At 46.2% G+C, this 21,280-nt stretch overlaps 1 protein-coding gene across 6 annotated transcripts in view; it reads right to left on the minus strand.

Annotated features, from left to right (window-relative positions):
• The window catches only part of LOC116945424 (SH3 and multiple ankyrin repeat domains protein 2-like), a 661,289-nt gene that overhangs the window by 509,857 nt on the left and 130,152 nt on the right, over positions 1-21,280 (minus strand). For all 6 annotated transcript variants that reach the window (XM_032959740.2, XM_032959739.2, XM_032959738.2 and 3 more), the window contains exon 2: positions 4,007-4,730. In XM_032959740.2, coding sequence (XP_032815631.2) covers positions 4,007-4,201 — 195 coding nt within the window. In that variant the 5' untranslated portion in view covers positions 4,202-4,730. The remainder of the gene's footprint in view (positions 1-4,006; positions 4,731-21,280) is intronic.

Consider the following 21,280-nt stretch of genomic DNA (forward strand, 5'->3'; position numbering starts at 1 on the left):
GCTCGTCTGTAATTCCTCCTCGCTCGTCATTCTCTCTCTTTGAGAGCGAGCAGCGAACACTGTGGAGCGACGCGTTACAAGTTAAAATTATTTTTGTTATTCATTAGCTATGTTCCATTTTATAATTTTCTGGGTATTGCGTACTGTACTCGCATAGTCCGTGCTTTTGTCTCTTCTGACTAATTAGTGGTGTTGATACCGAATCTCAGTCACAGGGCGAGGTATGGCAATTGATATTATATGAGTATACATCTGGTGTGTGTGGGCGGAAACTGGCCAAGGGGTTGAACATTTGTTGCTTATTGCAAAGTTTCGCGATTTGAACCTCACGGCAGCCCCGGTAAATACCGCGGGTTTATTAATCATTAAATACATGCCGACTGCTTCACAGCAGATGTAAAAGAGCAGGCCATGTGTGCTGGCATCATGGTCCAATCTTGATTTGAAGCTTTCGTGACTGCAGGGATCCATGCTCTTTGGTTCTTTCGGTAAAGTCACGTAGGTATAAAATAAAATAAATCACGACGTTTCGGGTGCAACACAAGCGTCCATCATCAGGTGGGAAAGCGTGACTTTTACCGAAATAACTAAAGAGTATCATGGTCCAATTTTGAAATTACAGGATACACATAACAATTGTCAAATCCTATAATGAAAACGACTGCAAGCTATGCCTGTGAAATATTGCACCTTCGTTATAGCCTTGCACTATATAAATGATCATACCGAATTCAATAATTATATATATATTGTTAAACCATACACCATATAATACCTTCAATTATAACTGGATACAATTGAGACTGAAAATAAAAAATTTTTCAAGGTAGACGTGAGTCAAAATAAGTGAGGAAAGCAACCGCCAGCTGACTACGTAGCATCACCTAACCATGCTCAATTTGAAACAGCTTGTTTATCTTAAATACAACGTGAATAAGCGTCCACACGTGGTATTTATTGCAGATGTGCACCATCCACAATGCCGAATAATTTAGTTACAGCAGCACAGCCCTGGCCAGCATTACCGCACAATACCTTTGTGCAAGTAAAAAAAAAAATTGGGCCATATATAGATATAGCTCAAGCAGAAGCTGACAGGACAATAAAAAAAGAACTGAGCACTCATTGTAAGCCGGTGCAAACACAGGTTGCAGAGGCTGCAATGGCCCAAGCACGGGGCCTGTTCTGCTGAGCCTAATGAAGGGGTAGAGACTGGGCGCTTATACCCTGGAGGCTGCTGATACTTGGTGCTCGTTGAGAGGTGGGAAGATGAATAATATTTTACCACTGAGCTCAGCTCTGCTTGCTGTATATTCATTCACGCACAGAGACGACTACAAAGATCCCCCGTATAGCCTTAACAGGCTTTTGGGGCAAGTGCTGTCAAGGAGCAACTATGAAGGCGGGCACGAAACACGAGGGAGTGGATGGAACGACTTTGTCTCCCCGGTGGCAACGTTTACACATCGCACTAGGTACTCATCTGAGGCTGAGTCGACCTAGGGGAGGCATAGGGCCGGTACATATAATCACCACTGGTGTTGGCCGTGAGCAGCAATGGAACTCGGGTTCCTGGGTTCGTAGCGTACCGGTCCCAGCAAACGCATGTGCCGTCATGCTCCCTGCGTCTGCCAGTCATCTCAATCAGTTAACACATGGCACCTCGGTCTGTTCCGTGACCTCTTGCCAGTGAGCCATCGACACTTCGCGTGACATCAAAGTGCACATAATAGCCGAAGTTTCGGGCAATGTCCCTTCCTCACAGCTCATAGAGAGGCCTCCCTCCGTTTCGCAGAATGGCTGTGTGGAAGGGCCATTTCCTGAAATGGTACCTACTGTATACACTTTCTCTTTAAGATAGGTTTTTGACAAATGCATCGAGGTTTTTAAAATCTGTGCTTGTGCACCAAATACACATAGGTAAGGTAAACGTTACAGCCCTGCAATTATTTACTCATGCCACTGCTGCCAGATGGGCCTCAATTAGAAGGAGCTCTGGACAATCCCCTTCTCGAGGGTATTTTTTTGCCAGCTTTGTCACGTGGGCCAGAACGCCTTGGAAGTGGTGGCAGCACCCACACTTTACCTCGCCTTACGCGACAAACAGCTGATCGACTCGCTGTGGTGGTTACATATACGCAGGTGATTCCCCAACAAGGTGGTCGCCGTATTGACCACAGAGGGGATGAAGGGTCAATTCTCCCCCTGCCCCCCGACCAGGATTTCAACTCACCTTACCTTAACGAAACTCTGGCTCTCTGCTCAATTTGCCGTGCAGGCGAGGCGTGAAACGCGCTGCGTTGTAAACTGATTCACCCACCGCAGACTCGAGATCGGCGTCGTTGGAAGCGGCACTGGAGCCACCCTCGCCCGACAAAGGCGTCAGCTGAGCTGAGCCAACTGGCCACCTCATTCTGTTCGATGTTTACTCTCGCCAGCGCTCGTCGCCGCATGTCAAAATGTGATTTGTATTTGGCGGTGTGAGAAGCGCGTGCGTGCGCGCGTGTGCAAGAGAGGGGGAGCGGTAGTGTCGCGGTTAGCGCTACGCTGCGCTACGAACCCGGCGACCTGAGTTCGATTCCCGTTCACGGCCAACACCAGCGACGATTATCTGAACCGGTCCTGGGCCTCCCCTAGGTCGACTCAGTATCAAATGAGTACCTGCTGAGGTGTGTAAACATCGCCACGAGGGAGACAAAGGCGGCCGGGCGTGGTGTTGGCCACCCACCCCCTCGTGCGCCGTGCCGGCCTTAGTAGGTGCTCTCTAACAGCACTTGCCCCAACAGTCTGTTCAGGCTATACGGAGGATCTTTGTCTTTGTGTGCAAGAGTGGGCAGCGGTAGTGTAGCAGTTAGCACGCTGCGCTATGAAGTCTACGGCCCGAGTTTGATTCCTGCTCAATGGCCAACACCAGTGACGATTACCTAAACCGGTACCGCCCATCCCCGACGTCGACTCACCCACCCCTTCATATGTTGTTCCGGCCTTCATAGGTGCTTGCTAAGAGCACTTGCCCCCACAGTCTGTTAAGGCTATAGGGGACCTTTGTCTTTGTGGAAGAGTGAGTGCACCTGCCAATTTGCCACGAGTCATTTTAATGCGTCCAATTTTACTCGCTCTCGCTCTTCTGAACCAACCCTTCATTCCGAGATGACCTTTACCGAAAAAAAACCTCTTAACCCGATTTGTTAATCTCATAACAAGAATGCAGCCGGTTAGTTGATTGCAATGAAATCCACATCAGATGACTTTATAGAAAATTGCTCAATGCATGTAGGATTTAGTTTTACACGTTGTCACGATCGCAGCATTCATCTGAAAATTCTACAACATCGATTGCACCGAATGCACGTGACAGTTTATCGCCCTGCTCAGCAGGTGCAATGGGTGGAATATAATTCTGAAAAAAAAAATACCGCAGCCAATTAAGTAGCTGAATGCCTCGGGGGAATCTGGGCCATGCGTGCTGACATCAGTACCCTCACCCGCCAATATAGAAAGAAAGCCAACGAAACAGACTGTGCTCCCTGCACTTCCCCAAACCGCATTAACCACCGCGGAAAAGTAATGGTCTAATAAACCCCCAATGCCTGCGTGACCTGTGGAGGCCCTCATCCAGCGGTGGATTGACCAAAGCGCCGTCAATGTACATGCACGTGTGCACTGTGCAGGTCGCTGTGGGAGCATTGGTGTGGGATCATAGACATGTATGTAGCACAACAATATATTTTACCGTACTGCCATCTGCTGCCCGCGGTCACGCACGTATGTCTGTGAATGTGTTTACATGCTTGCATGTCTGCCTGTCTGTGTGTGCATACGTGTGTGCGCATGGGGAGCGGTAGTGTAGTGCTACGAACCTGGCGACCCGAGTTCGATTCCCGCTCACGACCAACGCCAGCGACGGTTACATGAACCGGTCCTGAGCCTCGCTCCGGTCGACTCGGCCTCAAACAAGTACCTGGCGCGGTGTGTAACCATCACCGCGGGGAACACGCGAGCTCACCGTCTGCTGCAGGTCCGGGATGCCCACGCGCACCACCATGGTGTTCTGCTGCACGTCCTCCAGGTGGCCGCTGGGTCTGCCGGCCGGCCGAGTGCTGGCCCCGCTGTCGTAGCCGCCCTCTGGGTCCTCGCCACGCGAGCTGTCCGTCTCGGACGCCTCGCTGTATTCCGACTCGGCATTCTGCTGGAGATCCATGACGCGTCCTGACAGCCAGAGGCTTCCCGCTGTCGACGACTGTTCTCTCTCTCTCTCGCTCTACGCCCGCTCACTTTGTCGCTCGCTCGCTCGCTAGATAGGATGGCTAATGCACACGCTCGACCATTCGCTCTTCTTACGCAGTATCTTGTTGCACACGCTAGCTGAGATTTTCTCCGCCGCGCATCCGAGTGAGTGTTTATTTCTATTTGTTGTGCAGAACGGGGGACACTCTTTTTGGAGATATTTTAGCCGCTTTTTTTTTCTTTCTTGGGGCGTCTCGCTTGCAGCTAAATGCTGACTTAGGACCGAAACAATCTTGGTGTTTCTTTTCTCTTTTATGATTGCAGATTCATCGCTTCTTCCAATGTTCTCCAATGTTCTCCAATGTGTTCAGGTGGTCGTATCTTCAAAGGAGCTTGGTGGTCTCTTCGCATTTGTATTTCTTTTTGCGCTTTATATTTTGCCTTTGTTGCATTCTAAAGCCATCGTCTTTTATCAGAATGCATTAAAATCTCTCGGATTTTCCCTGCAACAAAAAAAAGAGCACCCACACGCACAATACCACTAAATTATGGCTTTCAACACAGACATCTTGCTCATCAAAAGCAGTGAAATGTATTAATTTACAGAGGCACATTTTTTTGTTCGCGAGTTCCACGTTTTATTTTTTTTCCCACGCTGCCACGCACGCTGCGAGGACGGTGTTGCAGCCACGATTGTTAACCTCGCCGATGCTAGAGGTGTCAGCAGCGAAGTTGCACAGCGGTGCTTGGCTTTCCAAGGTGGACGTTCAGTAAATGGCAGGAAGCAAGTGCAAACGTTTCACGATGAAACTGAAACGCCAACTGAACGGGATTCAATGCTCAGATTCCAAACGAAACAATTGCACGACAACGTTCACATGGTTCACATTAACACCCGCGTGAGGGTTACATTTTAATCCACCCTCAGTTTAGCGGTGTTGTAGAACCTCACCACTGCCACAGTGTACCTGAATCCTATGCTGGTGCCTTCCTAAACCTCACTCGTTAAAACGCTGCAGCACAGACTCCTACCAATACCAATATCCGCCATTCACCAGTAAGTAACGGTGACGTCACCACGGCGCCTGTACCAGGCTAGGTGCACTTTTAGGCCATGTGAAGTGTCGAAGGCTCGCTGACAGGAGGTCTCGGGTCAGACCCAGGTGCCATGGGTTGGCTGACTGAGATGATCCAGGAACACTCCTAACAACCTTTTTCACACACACTTTAAAGTTATGTCAATTATTAACTGCTCTCTATTGTTTCCAGCCATTTGCAATTACAGTGTGTACACCAAGATTCAATGTTCAGCTCAAAGCTAAGTGTCCCATTTTTTTCATAATAAAGCTCTCCTATTATCACGTGTACGCGTTGGATCAATAAAGTATATGAATACTCAAATAATAATTTAAAGAAAAGTAATTTAAAAAATAATAATGATGATTATTTGTGTTTGATAAAGCCCTCCTCTTACGTCAGCGGCAGAGCACTGTACATGCATAAGTGACTTACATCACAGCTCATCTCACCACATCACGAAAGGGAACCCCCAGTGGCAGCTGACCCTAAGCAGCAGCACAAGGTGGCTTGGTACCTGTCCAGAAAGCAGGCATTATTCTGCCAGTTGGGGGCGATGATTTCTGGTCTATGTAATCCCAATTGAGTAATGTTGCGGATAATATTTCAGCAAGTATTATACGGTTGATATGCACACAGCACTATTAACCAGGGTGGGCACCACGACTGAACCACAAACCTCCGCAATAGCTACGAACGCGCTACGGCTGGGCCAAGTCACCACCCCATTTGTGGAGATTTTATGGTTTGAAATGAATTCCACAATAAAAACTTAAATTATGGAAAGATGTTCTCTTGCAGTCAGAAAATATGGAATGTATGTATGTTGAACTTATTTGGAATGAAAATACATCACATTTCCACTCCATAATCCCTTGATGTTGAAGCACAAGGACAGACTGTATTTAAAGTGCCAAATTGGTCAATACACAATGTGAGATTGTTTTTCAACCAAGTAGAGTTAGCTTTGAGAAATAAGTCAAGATTTATTTGGTCTTCAGCAGTACCAATGTCTTTGCCCCCTATTGCCAGTTGTCATCCTTCCATGTTTACCAATCAATATAATAATAACGATGCATTTGTCTAAACACAATGCACCGTTTAAACTACTTAGAAAGCTAAGCTGCCTTGAGTAAGACACGTTGCTAAACGGGTTGATGGCTGATGGTTCAAGGCAATGAACAGAAGGGGTCCGACAGAATGTCCAAACTAGGAGATGAAGCGATGAAATCTGCTCATGTCGAGACGCGATGTGGATTGTTACATCACAGGATCATGAGATCTCCAATTTTCTGCACACCTCTGATTAACACGGTTGGCTACGTACACTGCAAAAGAAGTTCAACATACATACATACAATGACTTGGGGAGGCATTCATCCCCAAAGTGAATCGAGCTTGGCTGCTGATGATGACGACGGCGATGATGATGATGATGAAGTACACTAATCATCTCAAGGTGCTGCAAAAGACAAGCTTGTAAATATAAATGGCACATTCGGACAAAATCAATGTCAGCATACGTAAGACCCAAAAATAACTCAAATATGCATTGGGTGGATTGAGCAGGGGCTGTGACACCTCAAACAGGCGACTCAAACCTCGCTAAAAGCTAAAACAAACACAGACGGCGAATTAAACCGTGAAGCACAACGTCTGAGGCAACAACGTCTACCATTTAATGCGAGCTCTGAAGATTGGGATGGTGACTATTTAGGATGAAGATGGCAAAATGGGAACAACATTTGGGAAAGTGTCATTAAGAAGTATCTTTTTTCAAATATTATTGCTGTGGTTTTCACACCTGATGATGATTGCTTGTGTTGCAGTCGAAACGTCGTGAGAATTTTCTTGTTTTATATTTTTATTATTTATTGTTTCCCTTCTACGTGACTTTACCGAAAGCACCAAGAATAAGAAGTATCTAGTCGATTAGCACCTCTGATTAGCAAGGTTGGCTACATACGGTGTAAAAAAAGTTCAACATACATACAAGTGAATGGCGGAGGAGAGCAGGAAGGTCTGAAGGCAGGACCAGTGATGCTGGGATGGGCCCAGAATCCCCAAATGCCCCCTTAGCTCTCACACCCCCCCCCCCCCCCCAAGTTCACTCTACTTCACGTTGCATCACTGTTCAACTCAGATAAACTATTTGTATTTTACCAGGTAAGCCCCTCTGACCTATATAGCCCATTTTTCGGAAGCGACCTGGCCACAAATGATACCTCAACAAGGTGGCTTATCAAGTGCAAATATAAACCAGCCAAATACTCGAAATGCATTTTGATTCTAAATGTGGAGGGAAAAACTGCAGGACGCGGAAAAAAATCCACGCCGCCACAAAGATAGAGACACGAAAAATCGAAATATACAGGCATCGTCAAGGTCGGGATCGAATCCACGAACTCCTGCATACCAGGCAAAGGAGATAACATCTCGCCACCATGGTTCCCGTTATTTTTGGATCTAAAACACGTTGATGGAGAACATTGGAAATTGTGAAGATAGGGAACAGACTGTAAAATCCCTGGTTTGTGAGTTCTATATGGTAACACAAGCCTGCATGTGGCTTTATTTTTTTGTCAATGCAAGGACAATTGCAAATTGTTCTCATGATACATCATTGATTCGACTCGCGCGAACATTACCCTAAAGCCACTCTACGAATGTTAACATTTGTCGTGAAAACCGCCACGTTAAACATCTCTCTTACATGACAAAGACATTTAAATAAAACCATTTGTACTTCCATTTTATGACGAACATATACAGTAGTGAAAAAAAATAGTATTCTGAATTGTCTTTTTTTATGTAACAAATAACAAATGCAACGAAACAGAAGGGTGAAACAGATTGGTGTCTGCATTAGGCACCTGTGGCCCAAATTGTAATATGCAGTAGTCCACAACTCAGTGGCAATTTCTTACCATTCGTTCATTCTCACAAGGTTTCTGATTTATTTAGCTTCGCTAAACTTGAGTGAGAAAAGTTCACGATAGCTTTCTTTGACATTTTCACGGAGGCTATTAAAGAGGCGGGGGAAAAAACATTTTTGAGATCGGGTACTGAAAAGCGAGTAGCAGATTGAAAACGAATTTCTTTAGAAATGCTTTTGTGGTCAGATTGTTGTCCTTCCCACACGTCTCCAATGTGGGCGGTTGGCGTGAAGGTGAGGCGGTGTGAGTCTTGCACTGCACGGTTGTAAAAGACATGTGGGAACACACACATACCTACTCTCATTCAGCCCACGTGAGTAAGAAAGTAGCAAATGTAACCGTGAATAAATAAAAATCGATGGCATTTAGTGTGGGCACTCGTCCCCTCCTCCAAGATATCTGACTATCGTGGAAGAGTAGGCCAAATACCCTCTAGAGCTCCCTCTAGTGGAGGCCTTTCACCCAACAGTGGCGTTTGCAAGAAATTGCAGGCCTGTACCTTTACCACCGTTGGACCGAGTTATTTAAAAGGCAGCCTGCATGCACATGCAATGACTTGACACACTTCTCTTGAGATGACACTTTACTGAAGACACATTCACATGACACAGGCGGAGACCCCCATTGCAAAAGCCCCGAGTCTCCCGCGCATCTCCCATTATATACAGACCGAGGCCACGCACGCCTTCCCGAGTCTTCTCGCTGACTCTGGACGCTCGCTCCACCGGCAGATTCGACCGTTCTCTTCCGTCACCTAGCCACCAGTCCCTTCGCACTCACAGCTGACACCCCTGTCATTAGCTCCCGTGGCCGCTAGTCCACTCACACAGCATGTAGAGTCTACTGTCATTACAAACACATCACTCCCCACCCTCCTACAGGGACCCCCCCCCCCATCCTACCAATATCCTGCCACCCCCAGGAAAAAGAAGTCTAAGACCCTAAAGCGCCACCAGTGGCTTAGAACATTATATCGCAACCGGTGCGCCGCACCAAAAGTCCCCCAGGTGTGTCGCAGTATTTTCGGAATTGCAGGAGAGGAAAGTCCCCGCCACCTCCCACTTCCCGCCCTCCCCTCTCCCGCTGGTCGCGCATGCAGAGTGCGGCAGCAGGCAAGCCGTCAGCCTCCACCCCCGGACCCTCTCAAGTCCCCCGATCACCCATGCGCAATTGGCAACAACAGACAAGGAGACACACGCGGACGCACGCAGACATGGAGACAAAGGACAAAATATCTCCCGATTTTGCTGTGTGCGAGGACCTGTGAAGGCCGGCACGAAACACGAAGGGATGGGTGGCCAGGACCACGCCCAGCCACCTTTGTCTCCCCAGTGCTGATGTTTATACACCGCACCAGGTACTCATTGGAGTCTGTGTCGATGTAGGAGAGGCGTAAGTGGTTCAAATACCCGCCACTGTAATTGATCGTGAGCAGGAATTAAACACGGGTCGCCACGTTCCTAGCGCAGTGTGGTAACCACTCGCGAGGACACGCACGCACACGGAGACACAGACACGGAGAGACACAGACACGGAGAGAGACACAAATACGCTCACGCAGGAGGGCGAATTATTTGGCAACTACAAAACCTTCCCACACACCCACCCAGGCGCACCGTACATTTTTGATCCGGTGTCCCGTGAAGATCGAGCAAGTTCGAAAGCGTGTGCCAAGGAATGAAAGAGGCTGAGAAGCACTGGTGTAGAGTGCACCAGTGCAGCACAAGCAAAAGGTCCAGAGATTTGCACTGCTCCTCACATGCGGAATAAGCGTTAAGGGCAAAAGGCTTGAAATATAGGCGGAAACACCACACCAATAGCAATGAAACAGCCTTGACGGCATTGTGCAAATAGTGCACCCTGGCTGTGAACACCTTGACAATGCAGTGGGTAAGCCAAATAATAATTAACTGTAATATAATTATCTAGCTACTTATACAGGATAGGAGTCATAGGACTCTTTTTTCTGAATAGTCCTGCATTTGGCTTTGTATGCTAAGATGTGTTCAGACAATTAATGATGAGTTGTGTTTATTATACGTGTGGGAGGAACCTGTGCACCGGGAGAAAAACCACGTGCATAAGGAGGCGACACCCTATTCCCGTCCAGATGGAAACGGATGACGATTGGGCCACTTGCTGTACCGCCTTCTCCTGGCGAGCGAGGGTCATGGCGGATCCTCCTCGACGCTCGCGGGAAGGGAGTGTCGCGAACATTTGCGCGATCCACCAACCCGAGCCTCCACAGTGCTGGATCACAGGCCACGCGCATGGCCACCAGCACCCGGCTAAATGGTGAACTCCCAGGTAGGCTAAATCAATGCTGCATTCTGTTTGCGAGGGTCTACCTCCGCACCACGCTTCTCGCATGCTGTGGTGGAGGACATCAGTGCGTTACATTCTTTCACTTGTATTATGTAGCGTGCTCTTTTCCACTGCACAGTATCTACTCCAATTAATTCTGCCCCCCCCCCCGTTTCAGCCCTTACCCAGTTTATAAAAAAAATAATGCAGATTCTCACTTTTTTTTTACCTGTTATTTAGTACGTAAAAAAAACACAACCAAGGTCAAATCACTACCACACTCCGCTGGTATGACAACTGTTCCACCAATAATTGCTGGGGAAGTGGCTGCTGTCAACACATGATTGAGTCCCTTGTCGTTTCAACAGGCCCACACCTATTCTTAGTTCTTTCGTTTTTATTGTTTTTTATTGTTTTATATATTTTATTATTTTGTTGTTTCCCTTCAACGTGACTTTACCTAAAGAACTAAGAATATGAATTACTTCAGTCACGAAAGCTTTAAATCAAAATTTAGGCCCACACCTGTTTATAAATATGCGAAATCTATGTCCGCCTTGCCATAGCCTTGTCTCCACTGCACACTATTTTCTAATTCTTATCCGAGCTGCTTTGATCATTCAAAGCCGATCGGCATGGCATGCTTGACGCCCTTATTTAGCCCCCCCCCCCCCCCCCGAGATATAAAAAAGTCAAACCCGACAGAGATTATCTATTTACACTCTCTCATCCCCGCACGGCCAACATTCGCAATGACAACGCTCATGCCACCACGCGAGAGACAACGCAATCGGAACGTGGCAGTGCCGCGTCCTTGTGGCTGATTCTGCTTGTACTCGACTTCTGCCCGTCCAAGGACGGCTGTATTGCAGTAAATCTGAAACTTGCAAGCGAAAAGCAGACCGCGACGTGATATATTCATTGCATCCATTCGTGCGCAATTTGTAAGGGCGTGGTGACACAGACCTATTTCATTTAAAGGTTATAATCCCTTGTTCATCATCACGTCCTTTTTACTTTGATGTCCCAACAGCGTTACGGAGATCGCGTGACGTGAGGGTTCTGCCTTTGTGGTGAGGGTTATAAGTTGACGCCGAGGAGGGCGGAGGAGGCGCCTCGCCCCCCATGTGGAGTGACGTCACCTGCTAATCATTATTAACGGGAGGGGGGTCCATTTGGAGGACGTCACCTGTTCATGATTATTAATGAGGGAGGCTGTTCGATGTGGAGTGACGTCACCTGCTCATGATTATTAATGAGGGGGAGGGGTGCTACATGTGGAAGATGCCACCTGTTCATGATTATTAATGAGGGGGCTGGCCGACGTGGAGTGACGTCACGTGCGGGACACACAGACATTCTTGGCTCATTATAGTAATAAATTGCTGTGTCCCGGCTCGTTAGCATCCTTGGTGGCACATCCCTCCCCCGCCACCCCCGCCACCTCTACCCCCCTTCCTCCCTCCCATATCTCAATCACCCCCTGAAAGCATTGAACAACGTGAACCCCTCTATAGGGCGTCACGGTGGCGAGATGTTAATGAATTGGGGTCACAAGACATCTGGACCACCATGTTAAAGCTGTATGGCTACTTTTATTATTATTACGTTGTTGTTGCTGGTGGCGATGATAATGGTGAGGCCGAGTAAATCGTGCACCTGGCGCAGCCTGAGTGAGGCCTAGTTAATCGTGCACGTGGCGCAGCCTGAGTGAGGCCTAGCTGATCGCGCACCTGGCGCAGCCTGAGTGAGGCCTGGTTGACAGTGCACCTGGTGCAGCCTGAGTGAGGCCTAGATAATCGTGCACCTGGCGCAGCCTGAGTGAAGCCTAGTTAAAGGTGCGACGGACCACAAGCTGTGTTCCTGCCAAGGCGGCATTGCCACGGACTCCAAGCTGTGTTCCTGCCAAGGCAACATTGCCATGGACCCCAAGCTGTGTTCCTGCCAAGGCAACATTGCCACGGACCCCAAGCTGTGTTCCTGCCAGGGCAGAATTTCCACGGACCCCAAAGCTATGTTACTGCCATGGCAACATTGTCACGGACCCCAAGCTGTGTTCGTGCCATTGCAACATTGCCAGGGACTCCAAGCTGTGTTCCTGCCAAGGCAACATTGCCATGGACCCCAAGCTGTGTTACTGCCAAGGCAACATTGCGATGGACCCCAAGCTGTGTTCGTGCCAAGGCAACATTGCCACGCACCCCAAGCTGTGTTCCTGCTGTGTTCCTGCCAAGGCAACATTGCGACGGACCCCAAGCTATGTTCCTGGAAAACTTCACGGAGATCGTCAAGAAGGCCAAGGGTCGTGAATGAAGAGTCCCCTGTGTGGGCTTCAGTGGGGCCGTTTGGTCAGGCAGCAGAGACACTAGAGGCCAATAAACGACATTCCAGTCGTGGGCTGAGCTCAAGGAGGGCTAACTCGAGCACCATCCTGCGGCGGAGAAAGGAGGCGGTGCAAGCGGTTAAGCCGAGCACACAACAGCCAATAATCTGCTGTCTGGGGGGGGCACTGTTCAACCCTAGCACATGGGCGAGAAACCATCCATGTGTGACGAGTGCGGCAAGACGTTTTCTCACGCTCGGCCTACAAGTATATATATTTTTTATTTTCCGCTTGTGTGTTAATCTGTGTGTACCCCTGATATTTTAGAGATGGCAATTCTCCTGCTGTGTATCCTACTGCTGTCTCTCCTGGCCATATCTAGTGCCACACTCAACTCTATAAACAGCTACCCTCGTTACTTTGCGTCCATACTTGTTGCTTGATTTGCCACTACTACACCTGCTAATGAAACAGCTCATAGCCACTTCTACACTCCATCATTGTATCCTTTTAAACCCTACAGTGAGGGAAAAAAGTATTTGATCCCCTGCTGATTTTGTAAGTTTGCCCACTGACAAAGAAATGATCTGTCTATAATTTTAATGGTAGGTTTATTTGAACAGTGAGAGAAAGAATAACAACAAAAATCCAGAAAAAACGCATGTCAAAAATGTTACTAATTGATTTGCATTTTAATGAGGGAAATAAGTATTTGAACCCTCTGCAAAACATGACTTAGTACTTGGTGGCAAAACCCTTGTTGGCAATCACAGAGGTAAGACGTTTCTTGTAGTTGGTCACCAGGTTTGCACACATCTCAGGAGGGATTTTGTCCCACTACTCTTTGCAGATCTTCTCCAAGTCATTAAGGTTTAGAGGCTGACGTTTGGCAACTCGAACCTTCAGCTCCCTCCACAGATTTTCTATGGGATTAAGGTCTGGAGACTGGCTAGGCCACTCCAGGACCTTAATGTACTTCTTCTTGAGCCACTCCTTTGTTGCCTTGGCCGTGTGTTTTGGGTCATTGTCATGCTGGAATACCCAGCCACGATCCATTTTCAATGCCCTGGCTGAGGGAAGGTAGATGGCCCCGTCCATCGTCCCTTTGATGCGGTAAAGTTGTCCTGTCCCCTTAGCAGAAAAACACCCCCAAAGCATAATGTTTCCACCTCCATGTTTGACGGTGGGGATGGTGTTCTTGGGGTCATAGGCAGCATTCCTCCTCCTCCAAACACGGCGAGTTGAGTTGATGCCAAAGAGCTTCATTTTGGTCTCATCTGACCACAACACTTTCACCCAGTTGTCCTCTGAATCATTCAGATGTTCATTGGCAAACTTCAGACGGGCATGTATATGTGCTTTCTTGAGCAGGGGGATCTTGCGGGCGCTGCAGGATTTCAGTCCTTCATGGCGTAGTGTGTTACCAATTGTTTTCTTGGTGACTATGGTCCCAGCTGCCTTGAGATCATTGACAAGATCCTCCCGTGTAGTTCTGGGCTGATTCCTCACCGTTCTCATTATCATTGCAACTCCACGAGGTGATATCTTGCATGAAGCCCCAGGCCGAGGGAAGATTGACAGTTCTTTTGTGTTTCTTCCATTGGCGAATAATCGCACCAACTGTTGTCACCTCACCAAGCTTCTTGGCAATGGTCTTGTAGCCCATTCCAGCCTTGTATAGGTCTCCAATCTTGTCTCTGACATCCTTGGAGAGCTCTTTGGCCTTGGCCATGGTGGAGAGTTTGGAATCTGATTGATTGATTGCCTCTGTGGACAGGTGTCTTTTATACAGGTAACAAGCTGAGATTAGGAGCACTTCCTTTAAGAGTGTGCTCCTAATCTCAGCTCGTTACCTGTATAAAAGACACCTGGGAGCCAGAAATATTTCTGATTGAAAGGGGGTCAAATACTTATTTCCCTCATTAAAATGCAAATCAATTTATAACATTTTTGACATGCGTTTTTCTGGATTTGTGTTGTTGTCATTCTGTCTCTCACTGTTCAAATAAACCTACCATTAAAATTATAGACTGATCATTTCTTTGTCAGTGGGCAAACGTACAAAATCAGCAGGGGATCAATACTTCTTTCCCTCACTGAAAATCAGCCCCAAGTACTGTACTGAAGAAGCTTGATTCCATCTATCACTCGGCCTTAAGATTTACATTGAACTGCCCATATAGGACTCACCACTGGGATCTCTACATTGGGTCAAACTTAACATCTCTTAATGTTCGACGGCTTGTGCACCAGATCTTATTTATTCACGATGTACTTACAAAAAAATCCGCAGACTACCTACTGGATCTCCTCTCTGTTTCAAAGAACAAATTTGACCTCAAGTCTTCGCTCATTTACCAGCTTCACATTCCCTATTGTCGTACAAAAACTGGAGGAAGGGCCTTTGCTATTGATGCCCCCAGGGTCTGGAATGCTATTGCCAATAAACTGCAACTTGAATCGCTACCAATGAGATCTTCTCTCAAAACTGCTCTAGAGGAGTTGTACGCCCCTATCTGCCACTGCTATTCATTGGCATATAAGAAAATAAAATGTTTCGCTCTGGATGACGCTGCAAAGTATTGTCTGTATTTTGATTTAGCGTGCTGATCTTAAAGGTGCATTGAAAAATGTGATACTCCGACTGATGCTTCTGTTGTTGTGGAGTAACTCATGCAGCCAGCTATGGCTCTAGGATTTGGTGTTACATATTATTTATGTAGTTTATTGTAAAATTTCGGTCACAGTCCCTATGATCACTGTTAGGTTGCAATTATGGCTTTATTTTTTGGTGATTTCAAAAACTTTTTTGGTTTGGACATGTTTGTTTTGTTGTAGTACAGAGTTAGACTGATGGCCTTAATCTAAGTTTTCTTGTGGTTGTTGTTGTTTGACTTGCATCCCACGGGGATTTTTTGCACACAGCGTTGGTGTACGGTGCTTTTTTCAGGAATATGTTGCCGTTTTTTTTTCATGGATTTTCTGTTTGCACAGTCACATAGTCACTTTGAGATGTTTTCTTGTTCGTGTGTTTGTTTTTTTGTTGTTGCACCCGATTCAAGAGCCGAATGGCTCACAGGGCTATACCAAAATAAATAAACTGAAAATAAATAAATAAACTGGAACTTCCTCGCCTGGTATGCAGGAGGTCGTGGGGTCGATCTCCACCCTGACACCTGCTGTATATTTGGAGCTTGCATGCTCTCCGAAGGTCTTTGGTTTTCCAATCCACATTTAGAAACGTGCGTTTAGAGTATTTGTCTGCTATACATGTACTGTACACGTGATGAGCCACTCCGTTGAGCTATCAATTGTGGCTAGGTCGCTTCTGAAAAAAGAACTAGAGTATAAAGCTCAGTGGGCCTTAGCTGGTAAAATGAAAAAAATAGAAGAACCAGCTCAGAGCTGGGGTTGACAGGGATCTCGCAATCCCACGCAGACGCATGAATACTTAATCTGTGCCCCCTGAGCAAGGAAATCTCATGCAAGCACTGCACAGGGAGCCCTGTAAGAATGCACTCCCATCGCCTACTTTTTTCCGTGAAAGTTTTTTTTTTAGTTAGATCGCATAAATATAAATGTATCGTTAAACCCGCCTCCACCACCCGACACCGCCAATTAGTGAGGTTAATAATGTAAACAAAACGTGCCAATTCGTGGATTTACTCTCCATACCCACACCATGTACAATTGTAAATGGCTGTGTCGGGTGGTTGCGGGTTTAACGACACATCTATATTTACGCGATCTAACCTAAAAAAAAACCTGTATTATGTATAATATTTGTCACGAAAGCCGACGTGTTAAACCGCCTACTTTTTATGGTCAGGCTCCCCACTCTCAATCAATGAGTTTACCATGTGAATCATCTCACCAGTCGCCTCACCAAAATTAGTTAACCGCCAGTGCGTGGTGCACACGCACGCGGGCAATGTTGGTTTGCCTTTGATGGCCACAGTTAATTTAGAACCACGTCAGAGATTGGCTCTGTCTGACGTCACGTGGGGTTGTCCGACTTGAGATGATCAAACACACCGAATTACATATTGCTTTCTTGACATCGGTTGCCACTGTTTTTATTTTCTGACCAGTAAAGTGTTGTCTTCAATTCAATTATTATACAAAAAAATGCATTCACCCTAATTCCATCCATGCGCACTTGTGTATTTTGCAAAAGTCTATTTAATCACATGCTTTAAATCTGTATTTTCATATCTTTAGGCATCATTATATAACTAAATGGCACGTCACTTGTTTACGAGATCTATCCTTCCAATTTCAATTGGCAAACAGAAATGACAAAATATACACTTTAATTAATTAAATCGTTACACAGCCATGCAATGGACTGTTGGTAAATTGTGTTATGGGACTGTGCGTGATGGGGAGAGTGAAACGGTTTCTCTGGAGGACCAATCTGATGACATTCTTTCAACTTTCATTGACTGTGGGGATGAGACAAGGGCTTGATCCATTATATGCCCTTTACTTTATCATGGGAGATCCCATGGAGACACATTTCTCTTTCACAAAGGAAACCAAAGTGACAGTAATTGCATTTCTAGTTTATATATATAAAATTTTAAATGTATTCCAACGTTACATTTTCTAACGTGGCTTTCATGTCTAACACTCGCCTATAAAGAAAATGCACAAAAAAATTAATGCAATTGTATTTCTTAAGGAAACTCGAACAGAGTCTCGGCTTCACCAAGTCTCCCGGCTCGTTCACGAGATCATCTGCCATTTGTATATTTGTCAATTTCCTCTTTTAAGATTTCCATGATACGTGGGATTAAAAATGTTAGTGTCTTTAAAAGGCCCACCACCATTGCATGTGTGGCGACAATGCTTAACAGTTCACACAAGTAAGTTTACGAACCCATTTGCTCTACTGACCTCCCTGGGCCAACCTGTCAGAACGCATGATGAAAGCTGCATGATCCATCATCGATGCTGCTTCTGTAATACCCCGCTTAATAATAGGGCACCGCAATGTGTAAGTGCCAGGCTGCTGGTAGAGGAAGTAGAGGATAAGCCACGAGGTGCCAGGTCACCGAGGAATTTCCTCCAGGATTCGAGAATCTGATCAGAGACAGCCAACGTCCTAAACTAAAATAATAATAAAAATTACCAGGTAAGCCCCACTGAGTTATATTACTCTTTTTGAGAAACAACCTTGCCACAAATGATAGCCAAATGAAGTGGCTTATCACGTGGAAATGTATAGCAGTCAAATACTCTAAACCAGGGGTGGGCAAATTTTTTGACTCGCGGGCCACAATGGGTTCTTAAATTTGACAGAGGGGCCGGGCCAGGAACAAATGGATGGAGTGTTTGTGTGAACTAATATAAATGACATGTAAAAATCATTACATTAAAGGATTTGGCCTTTAACAGGTAGCAAAGCATTTAATTGCAAGGCAATTTAACAAATTGCACGAACATGAACAATACAAAAACATGTCGCAACGTGACTGATCAAACATCATGAAAACATCTGAGGCCTGCGCCCGAACCGATTACCTCACTTGAACGTCTTTATTATCTACATTAACAGGTTAGAGCGGTCACGCAGGCTGTGTGTCGGAGATTTGGCTCCAACCTCGCTGCAGCAACACATCATCACTTTCAGTTTCAGTGGGAACAGTGTTGCTGATCTCCCATTTTTTGCCAGTGCATCCAAGTCTGGAGTTATTTTGGTTGTGGCAATTCTGAGGATAGATCTGAGGTGCTGATCCGTTAACTTTGATCTGTCACGGACCACAATGCATTGCGAGATCATGTGCCCTTTCGAGCCCTATACACCACACTCCCGGTCAAAGTTCGCCATCTAATGGGGAAATGGGGGCATTACAGGAGAAAGGTAAAATTTAATAATAATATTTGGACAAGTTCGGCAGGCCGGATCAAAAAGCCCAACGGGCCGTATACGGCCCAGGGGCCGTACTTTGCCCATGTCTGCTCTAAACGCATGTTGTTTCTAAATGTAGAAGGAAACACCTGAGGAGTCGGAGAAAAATCCATGCGAGCACAGGTAGAGAACATGCAAACTCCAAATATACAGGCGTCACGGTCGGGATTGAACCCACGACCTCTCGTATACGAGGCGAGGAAGTTAACAACTCGCCACCGTGGCACCCTAGTGAAGGCACACTAAAGAGCCCACCAATCAGATCATCCCAACAAACTATTTGCCGAATCATGCCGCTGAGCTCTGATTGGGCACAAACCCACATCTTGCACCCGTGTTTAAATGGGAAATGCCTCTCATTGTTCCTTTCCTGATGGCGACCGCTTGTGTTGCGATCGAAACGTCGTGATATTTGTATTCACTTCATTTTTATTCTTCTTCTTCTATCTATGTGACTTTCCCGAAAGAACCAAAGAATATGAATTCCTGCAGTCACGAAAGTTTTAAGTCAAAATTTGCCTCTCATTGGTTCAGAGGCCAGTCTGCACAGTTGTGGCTTGAGGGGCTTGCTCCAGTAAACAACAGAGCTCACTAGAGCATATAAGGGTATGTGCAGGACCACTCGTAGGGAGTGACTCAAGCCGAGAAGACACCGGGGGAGCAGAATAAACCCACGTGGCTCTGTGAAGAGCTGTGCAAGCTAGTGAGCAAACACGTTGCTGTGTGCAACCGAGTGGGACAAGATTCTGGCTTACGTACCCAGAGCCAAAACCGTGTAATTAGCAGTGGCGAGTGAAAGCACCACTTGTGCTTGAGATAGTGTGGGCACTGAATTTGCCTGGGTAGGAACCAGTTTACGGTGTGTTCCATTCGGAGGACATCTCTACATGCTCTACAAATCCCACGTTGTTACAGTTTTGTTGAACTCCTGATCTTTAAATCTAAGATCGACTCGGCCACTATCCTGGGTGACACTTCTAATGCACTGTATTACAAGTGTGCACCATGACATCGAGCTGTGTCATGGGCCTTGCATGTCAAGTGAGTTTTTTTTATATAAATGGAATCTTAACCCCAAGCAAACTGACTCAATGGTGAACACAGTGACTATATAAGTTGCTGCATCGCATGCTTTCAGATGCACTTCTGTGGCCGTCTGGAAAGCTCTTCCATCTGATATTAGGAAGCCACTGGAGCTATGCACTTTTAAATCAAGATTGAAAACTCATTTATTTAGAACTGCTTTTTGTGTTTCGTTTGTTGTCTTTCCCCCTCACCTCCTATTAGCACAGTTGTCTACATATGGTGCGAAAGAAGTTCAACATACATACATTGCTGGAAATCTGTGAAAAAGAGCTTCATAGCTCATCGGATTCCTCCAGTATACATATTCTGATTCTGACATTCATCCAACTGCCGTGAAATAAAGCACAGCTCATGAAATGAGAGAATGCCACGGATTTTCCATCAGAAATGTCACCCGTTTGCAACGGGCTCAACTCAGGTGTGACATGTGTGGGAGACTTAAAAAAAACACAAGGGGATTATTTATCACTGCAATCGCGGGGTTCATCGCTGAACTAGTTGGGCTGTCTACGCAACACCCGGTCTACGTTTCATGCGCGATTGTGAGCTCTCTAATTCCACTGCGGCTACCCGTTACATGTGCTTTTTTTTACCAGGTCTTTAGAAAGACCCGATGGCATGTTGGTGCGATTATCAAGAAGATGGCGATGTTATGAATTAACATTTTCGTGCGAAGCCAAAAGGGGTGCACATTTAATAAAGTGTCTCGCTGCTCAACTGAGCAGTTGGGCAGTGCTCATCTCTGTTGGCAAAGATGACTGTTTGAGTATCATTTAGTTGCACTCATTTTCATGACTAGGAAGGTACGATAGACTGAGTTTAACACGTAGGCTTTCGTGACCAATATCATTCACAACATAGGCTTTTTGGGGTAGATTGCGTAAATATAAATGTGTCGTTAAACCAGCCACCACCCGAGATAGCCAATGAGTAAGGTTTGCCACGTAAACAATATGCCAATTTGGCTGTGCCTATTGGTGGCAGGTTTAGCGACGCATTTTTATTGGACAATAGACTGAGTTGAACCGGAGGATTTCTGATTGTGAGTGAAGTGCTCAAAATATTATTTTGTGCCCACTTTAAAGCTCAACAAAGAGTCAATGTTGGCCGATGTTGGGGTACCACAACTATTTCACGGTGAAGGCGCTGAGTTCTGGGACCTTATTTTCAGGCTGTGAGTTCTGCATTAAAATTCATGGGTATCGGTCCAAATGAAAAAAATACACTGCAAATTACTCAATTAGAATATACGTAGCAATCATCACCCCCCTACTACGAAACACTTGCCAGAACTATCCTGCTGTAGAGTCATGATACTCGGTGAGACTTTCCTGGGTCAACACAAGCATTGTAGCCATAATAAGAATACTAAATTCCTTTAGCTCAATTCAGCTGGGGGTGGTGACGCGTACC

Source organism: Petromyzon marinus, chromosome 24 (genome assembly GCF_048934315.1).
Source record: "Petromyzon marinus isolate PM22_M1 ecotype Great Lakes invasive population chromosome 24, UKy_Petmar_22M1.pri1.0, whole genome shotgun sequence".
NCBI classification, from domain to species: Eukaryota; Metazoa; Chordata; class Hyperoartia; order Petromyzontiformes; family Petromyzontidae; genus Petromyzon; species Petromyzon marinus.